The sequence below is a fragment of the Sinocyclocheilus grahami genome, unplaced genomic scaffold, assembly GCF_001515645.1.
Source record: "Sinocyclocheilus grahami isolate Dianchi unplaced genomic scaffold, SAMN03320097.WGS_v1.1 scaffold603.1, whole genome shotgun sequence".
In the NCBI taxonomy this organism is placed as follows: Eukaryota; Metazoa; Chordata; class Actinopteri; order Cypriniformes; family Cyprinidae; genus Sinocyclocheilus; species Sinocyclocheilus grahami.
In genome coordinates, this window is record NW_015505782.1 from 955,435 (window position 1) to 963,914 (window position 8,480).

Below are 8,480 nucleotides of genomic sequence, written 5' to 3' on the forward strand. Positions count from 1 at the left end.
CTGGAGACTTTTTCAGGCTTCTGATTGGCCAACATGGCTTTACGATTGAGATTATATCGCCACCTGTTGGTTTGGCATGCTCTTGACAGTGATTCATAGCATGCGTTTGTGTTTTCATGTGGACGGAGATTTTTTTAAAAACGGAAGAAGGAAAAACTCAGTTTATAAAAATACCCGTGTACGTGTGGACATGGCCTAAAAGTCCTGCCATATGTTTATTCCACTCATGAACTCATCCAGCTGATTTCACTAATGGCGAGTTCACACTGCCCGATTTTTCACTCGCCGACAGGTTTTGCGAAATCGCTGAAAAATGCCCCAAAATCGGAGGCAAATCGGTGCTCGTTCACATGAGTGACAATCACACAGTGTGAATTATCAAAGACGTGATTGGAGGGAATCGCCGACGCACTCAAAATATTTGGCATGCTAAATATCTGGAGCTGTCGGCGATTCACAATCACGCTGTGTGAAATGAGTTCTGACTGAAAAACACATCGGCGATGACCTACAGCCAATGAGAGACCAAGATACAGGGCAGCGGGAAGTTCGGGGAGGAGTTATAGAAAACATAGTTTGCGGACCAGTGTTGCCAAATCCGCGATTGCTGCCGGTTGTTTTTTATGTCATTAGGTTGAAGCGGCCCCAATAAGTGATATTTAGGCCCTGGAACGTGAATTGTACCAGGAGAACCCCGCCAAATAAATTTGTATTTTACCCCCGAATGCGATTTTTACTGGGGGACCCCCTCGAAAGCAATTGGGCTATTTTCAGGCTAGTTTTGAGTAGTAATTGGGCGGGTTTTGTAGCGAAAATCTGGCAACCCTGCACCAGACAGAGCTGTCGGCAATTCTTCCTATTGTGAAGTCATGCAGTGTGAAACCCCGTCGCTGATCCATCGTGCAGTGTGAACACAGCAGCAACTGAATGCTACCCCAGATAGTCACGCAGTGTGAAAACAACGGCGATCCGACGAGTTTGAAAATTGAATAAAATACTTGGCATAAAGCACTTGAGCTGAAACTAAATGAAAATGAGAAATGTTTCCTTGGCAACTAGCTTAATATATTTTACTTCAGCTAACATTTATTTTATTTCAAGAAATATTTTTTTTTGTTTGTTTTATTTAATGATAATATCCCTGATTTAATCATCATTTAATTAGTTGTATATGTTAATGCATTAACTAGGATATTTGAAGGTTTCAGTATTTTTTGATAATATATCAGGCTCTTTTTTTATCTTTTAAGACATTCATTTTATCTGTGTAGTTCTGATGCTTTAGTGTATTTAGCAGTCGTGTGAAGGTCTGTTTTCTGCGGTGTGATTGCGGTGTGAATGAAGCTGTAATTCTGCATGCACTGCTCGTTAGACTGTATTATGTGTATCTGTGAATGGGAAGTTTTTTTTTTTACCATCTCTCTCTGTGTGTCTCAGGGTTCGTCGGGCCGAACGCGGAGTTTCTCTCTGCTTCCTCACCTCCCTCCGTCTTCCTCTCCTGCATCTCAGAGACATCTCCCTCACCATGGGCCTCAGAGCAACATCGTTACCATCACGCACCATAAGTCGCCTGCAGCCGCCCGCCGGGCCAGAAACCAGTACCCAGAGCGCCTCCTGGATGTCAAAGAGGTCAGACACACACACCTCAAACACTGGACTGATGGAGGATAATAACAGACCATCATGAATCTTCTGTCTGATCTAATGCAGAATTAAAGAACATTTAAAAATATTATTAAAATAATTTAAGATTTATGTATTTAAATTGGGTAAACAATTTCCATCCATTAAGATGACACAGTTTAACAAACTAATAAACGTAATATTATGCATATTTGTCAGTCATACATAAATAAAAACAGTTTTCTAATTTGTTTCAATCTCATACATTTTAACTGACTGAATATTACTTGTTCCACAGTTAGCCATATTTGAACCATGCTCATACTTTAAACTGAATAAATGTAATTGTTTTCACAATAAACAGATTTATGCTGATTCCAAACAATTTAAATAAATGCATTTTGAAAATATGATTATTTAAATTAAATCAAATAACTGCAAATAACCTAGTTAATATTAAACTATGGCATAATTTTTTTTTTTGAGAGCAGAAATCTGACCTGTTTCATTTATGTATGACTGACAAGTAGGCTATGCATCACCTTGAGTTTATTTGGTTATGTTCAAATAAAAGCATTATGTTAAAATTGTGTAATCTAATGAACAAAATTTTAAATGCAATTTAAATACATTTGTGTGTTTGTGTGTGTGTGTGTGTGCTCCTTTCAATTAATGTCCATGAATGTGAACAGAATTTGTCACATTTCACAGAATGTTGAATTGGACTTTGGAAGAGGGAATAACTGAATTGAAATTCAAAGGAATTTAACAGAGCATAAGAAATTAATTAGTTCCAATAGTGAGACAAAATCAAACATATAGTCAAATTATGTGAGCTGGATCAAGCTTTAATCTGTGCAAATCAAATTATTACTGGAGAGCTGCTTTATAGGAGAAAATCATGTTGTAATTGTAATGGAAAGCAACAACTGACAATGCTTTTTGTGTGCGCGCGCGTGCGCGTTTAATACTGTAAAGCTGCTTGCTTTATAGCTATATCTATTGTATAAAGAGTTATATAAATAAACGTGACGTGATGAATTGCAGAGCTGTTGCAAATATATCCACGTGGCTATGATCAGATGCTTTCTTAACTGCTGTTTTCTCACTACTAGCATTTTAGTTGTTTTATTTTGTTATTGAGGGGAAATTGCATTTGCATATTCATCTAAACGCTGCTCTCAGCAGGATGCGGATGTTCGCTAACAGTTAAACGCTGCTTTTGTAACTTATACAGAACTTTTTACCTCGAAAACTTCACTGTGAGTAGGCTATATCCGCCTTTAAACATGACAACACATTTTTTTGTAGTATTGTAACGCGTACCCTCACTCTACTGGTTCTGCTTCGTTTGTATTCGATCCGAAGTAGCGATATATCGATACTGACGCGAGTATCGAAAGTATCGATACTCAAACAAAAAATATCGATACTAAGGTGCGTTTTATTTACCAAAAAAATAAAAATTATTGATTATTTCAAAGGGTTATTAATGACACATCATTTTGGATGTCTGGGAAAAATGTGGAATTAAACAGGTTAAAATGCGTTTTAAACATAAAGTTAAGTGGTTTTCATTACCCATTTTACTCTTAGTAATTTAATAATTTAATAAATTCCATAATTTAAAAGATTAGTGCAGAAGTATCGAATCGGTATCGATATCGACGATACTGCCTTGAAAAATATCGGTATCGTATCGAAAACAAAATAAGGTGTATCGCCCATCCCTAGTCTTCTATTGGATTACAGCCTGGAGAGCTGAATTAGAGTGTTGCGCTACAGCGCCACACTGGTCAAATCGCGTTATTGCAGGTCCTTATTTTAGGTAATGAGATCAAACGACTATTCGACAACTGAAGTTTTTGTCGCCAATTTTTTTATTGTCAAGATTATTATCTTGAATAAAATGTAATGAATAAATAAAATTAAATAAAAGTAATTAAAATGTAATAAAATCAAATGTAAGATGCTTTGAATAAAAGCATCTGCCAAATGCATGACTGTGAATACTGCATTTTCACACCGACTTTCTCCGGAAACATCTCTAAGGAACCAACTGAGCTGGTTTTGTAGCTCCGAGCATAAAGAAGCATCACAGAGATGTTTCTCCTCATATAAACTGTGCCAGTTTGAGCTCTATTGCAGTGGTTCCCAACCCTGGTCCTGGAGGCACCCCAACACTGCACAATTAGCATGCCTCCTTTCTCTGACGCACCAGTTTCAGGTCTTGGAGTCTCTACTAATGAGCTGATGACCTGAATCAGGTGTGTTTAATTAAGGAGACATTAAAAATGTGCAGTGTTGGGGTGCCTCCAGCACCAGGGTTGGGAACCACTTTATTTCTGTGCCAGAGCATCATTTAGAGAATTAAATAAGTCCTGCGTCAGCTGAAACATTAATACCTTGTCCGTCACTTCTGTCGACACACGGCTCGTGTGATCATCTGCATCAACCACAGCGGAAACTTTACCGCTTTGATTTCAGGCCCTCAATTACATCAGGCATTTCAGAGGTGGAGAAAGATCTGATTAAAAATTATGATACTAAGATGCTTTACAATAATGTGCTAAGAAGTCTCATCTGCTCACCAAGACCACATTTAGGGCTATTTGATTATAAATACAGTAAAAACAGTAAAAGTAGCTGTTTTCTATTTGAATATATTTGAAAATAGAATTTATTTCTGTGATGCAAAGCTGAATTGTCAGCATCATTACTTCAGTCTTCTTCAGTGTCACATGATCCTTCAGAAATCATTCCAATATGCTGATTTGCTGCTCAAGAAACATTTCTTATTATTATAAATGTGGAAATGTCGTGCTGCTTCATGTTTTGTGGAAATTTATATAAATTTTCAGGATTCTTTGATGAATAGAAAACTCAAAAAGAACAGCATTTATGTAAAATATAAATATTTTGCAACATCATAAATGTCATCTTTAATGACATTTATGCATCCTTCATTAATAAAAGTATTAATTTCTTAAAAAAAAAAAAATCTTACATCAGAATCAGTGTTTTATTATAGAAACAGACTTGGTAGTTTTTTGATGATATTTGTACCAGTTTAATCCCAAGGGTTGTGTTCTAGTTAGTTATGTACACTCTTGAAAATAAAGGTTCCAAAAGGGTGTTTTTGCAGTGATGCCATAGCAGAACCATTTTTGGTTCCCCAGAGAACCTTTCAGTGAACAGTCCCTAAAAGAACCATTTTGAAGTACATTTGAAAAATCTAAAGAACCTTTTTTGACTATAAAGAACCTTTTCTGCATTTGCAAGGTTCCACAGATGTTCAAGGTTCTTCATAGAACCATTGATGCCAATAAAGAGCCTTTATTTTTAAGAGTGTAGCTGAATGGCGCCGCTTGCCGGTCGACCGCAGTAAAGCTCCTTCCTCATTTCTTCAGGTTATGAACCAGGCCGAGGGTCAGCAGAAGAGTCTGGTCCAGTCCATCGAGTCTCTGCCGATGCGAGGATCCCTGTCCTGTCTGGATCATGACCTGCTGCTGCTGAAAGCCACCTCTGCCGCCACCCTGAGCTGCCTTGGCGAGTGCCTGACTATATTACAGCAGAGTGCCGGACACGACTGCGGGCCGCCCTCTGGTGAGTCCAGTACGGACACCCTACAGACGCCCGTGCCTCCTCCAGACCCGGAGCTGGCCAAAGATCAGGGCGAGGTTGACTGCGGCCCCTGTCCGTATCTAACGGGCCCAATGCAGCTAAACGTTTGCAATAATTGTTGTTGAAGGGCTGTTCGTCGTTCATGCTGCATGTTCACTGTTTGTGTGAGTTCATCTGTATTTTAGCTCTTCGTTTGAATCGTTTGTTCATTCGGTTCTGTGCCTGATTGTATCATTTGTATTCGTGCTGAGTGTGTAACATGTTAATGCATGATTCGTGTAAGTGTTTGGAGTCTGATTCCAGCCGCTTTTCAATGCTGGACGAACCACATGCCAAAGAAACACACACACATACACACACAGGTGCCTGAAAACTCAAAACGACCCAGTGGATCCAATAAAACATTTCAGATCGACCCTGACATGGACTCAGATGCTTCACTCTGGGCATCAAAATCAATTGCCATGATTTTTTATTTGATTTTATGTTTTGCATTTTTATTCATTTTTTTAATGTTGATTCACTCTGCCAAAAAAACAACTAAAAGAACAAAACGAGAACTCCTTGATATCAATGGACACCTTTGATATCTTTCGCCAAGGAGAAACACTTGAGAGCTGAATGACTCTGTGCCTGATCTGAATATTGTATTTTCCTTTTGTATTTTCAGTTTTGAATGTTGATCTTCAGATCTCAGGTTCTGTTCCTTGTGTTTGGAGAGAACGAACTGCGTTTTGTTTCAGCCTTCGTTTAATGCTGTTTTTCTTCTGTTTTGTAAAACATATTTTTGAAAGTATAAGAGCGAAAATGCTTGTTCCTCTCTCACCCTGAATGCTTCAGATGAGTTCAAATTGAGATGGAAATGAGACCGTATTGGTGTATGGCGTGAATCCAAAACTGACCGCTTAGAATGTTTCTGATGTTACAGAAATGAATTAAAGGAATGGGTTCAGATGACATCTTTGATCTCTGACTGAGGTCTGTTACTGTGGGCTAGTGACACGCATTGAAGGGGTGGGGCTCTGACATGGGCGGGGCTGTGAATGGGGCGGGGCCTACAGTTCCAAACGAGGGTAACACCAATCAGGTAAATCCATATTGTGTGTTTGTTTGCATGATCAGTTTGCTTTACATCACAATGATCAGCCAGAAATGTTTTACATGTTCTGGTCTGTGCATGAATGTTTCTCTGCATGGTCTGTGTGAGGATTTGTTTTCCAGCTTATTCAGAAAAGAATGAATTAATCTGAAATTATGCTTGATGATGTCCGTTGTAGTGTTTTCGAGAAGAATCATGGTTATAAGAAACACTTTTATTTTTTTGACATTTTAATTATATATATATATATATCATAATCATATATATCATATATAAATATATATCATATTAATTATTTTCAGCTGTGGATTTACTGTTCAAAAGTTTGGGAACATTCCACATTTCAGTGTTTCTGAAAGAAGTTTTTTTCTGTTTAACAAGGCTGCATTTATTTGATCACAAATACAGTAAAAATAGTAATATTGTGAAATAGCATTACAATTTAAAATACATGTTTTGTATTTTAATATATTTTAAAAATGTATTAAATTTAAAAAATTTTCCCTGTGATTTACAGTTTGAAGAATCTGAAGGTCCATTCACACCAAGGGCTATAACAATTACGATAAATATATACGTAGTATTAAAGGGTTACTCCACCCCAAAATGAAAATTTTGTCATTAATCATTTACCCCCATGTCGTTCCAAACTCGTAAAAGCTTTGTTCGTCTTCGGAACGCAATTTAAGATATTTTGGATGAAAACCGGGAGGCTTGTGACTGTCCCATTGACTGCCAAGTAACTTACACTGTCAAGGTCCAGAAAAGTATGAAAGACGTCCAACCATAACGATAACGATACAGAGGAACGATATTGGAATAACTTTCAGAACGATTTTTATTTTCAGCTGATGAACGTTAAAAACATCGACAGCCAATCAGAATCCATCCTGCTTTAAAGAGCTAGTGCATTTATGGATGATAAAACTGCAGTGCGCTCATAATAAACAGCGTTATACCAAAGTCAGTTGATGTGTGCTAATATGGTTATCATTCTTGGTGTAAACGGGTGTGTTTTTTTTTTTTTTTACATTTTATTTTATTAATTTTTTTACAGAGCTCGAGGATTTAAAGGGATAGTTCACCCAAAAATTAAAATTCTGTCATTAATTACTCACCCTCGTGTCATTCCAAACCCGCAAGACCTTTGTTTGTCTTTGGAACACAAATTAAGATTTTATTTTATGAAATCTGAGAGCTTTCTTACCCTTCATAGACAGCAAGGGTCCTACCATGTTCAAGACACAGAAACATAGTAAAGACATTTAATATGACACATTGTTTAAATGGTCCATGTGACTTCAGTGGTTCAACCGTGATTTTATTTGTATATTTTGTTTTCTTTGCTGAAAAAATATTCTTGTAGCTTTGTAAAATTACGGTTGAACCACTGATGTCACATGGACTATTTTATCGATTTCCTTGCTACGTTTCTAAAGAGAGCCTCATGCATTTATAAATTAATAACATTTTCATAAATTAATATCTATCTGTCTGTCTGTCTATCTTATCTATCTCTTATTAAAATGCAAATATTCTACAGCTTAATGGGCCACAATATCACAAAGACAAACTGTATTTACATCTCAGTTATGTCATAAATTATATGTGGCTGAATCTGTCTGAATGTAAGAAACTTGACATCAGCTGATCAGAAATATTGTGAGAGCAGATGCCAAGTTCATGCAGCCCTGATGATGCTTTGATCATGATCATTGATGTCATGAGAATTTGAGATGTTTCTGCATCAGTACAAGAGCTTAAAGAAACTTCACATCTTTTTACAACACACTGAACTGCTTATTTTTCAGATTAATTGGTTATATATAAAAAAATTATAATACAGTGTTAAAACATTCAAAGCAGCATATGGTGTTTGTGTTGAAAGGTGTGAATCATTCCTGCTGAAAAAAAATCACCTAGGTGGTTTGCTGGTTTTAGTTGGTCTACAGTTTTAGTTTGATGGGCATTTGTCAACCAGCTAAACTCTGTAAGCCACTTTAGGCTGTTTTTTTTCATCAGGGTCATCAGCGTGACAGACTGAACGCAGACTGAAGGTCATTAATTGATTTGGTTTTGAGTTTCGGCATGATGGGTAACTGCTGACCACTGGTCATGTGTTCCTGCAGATAAT

The 8,480-nt window shown here is 37.1% G+C and overlaps 1 protein-coding gene across 1 annotated transcript in view; it reads left to right on the forward strand.

The window, feature by feature from the left end:
* The window catches only part of LOC107557452 (oxysterol-binding protein-related protein 10-like), a 41,794-nt gene that overhangs the window by 29,294 nt on the left and 4,020 nt on the right, over positions 1-8,480 (forward strand). The window contains exon 6 of the mRNA XM_016240869.1: positions 5,034-5,369. Coding sequence (XP_016096355.1) covers positions 5,034-5,369 — 336 coding nt within the window. The remainder of the gene's footprint in view (positions 1-5,033; positions 5,370-8,480) is intronic.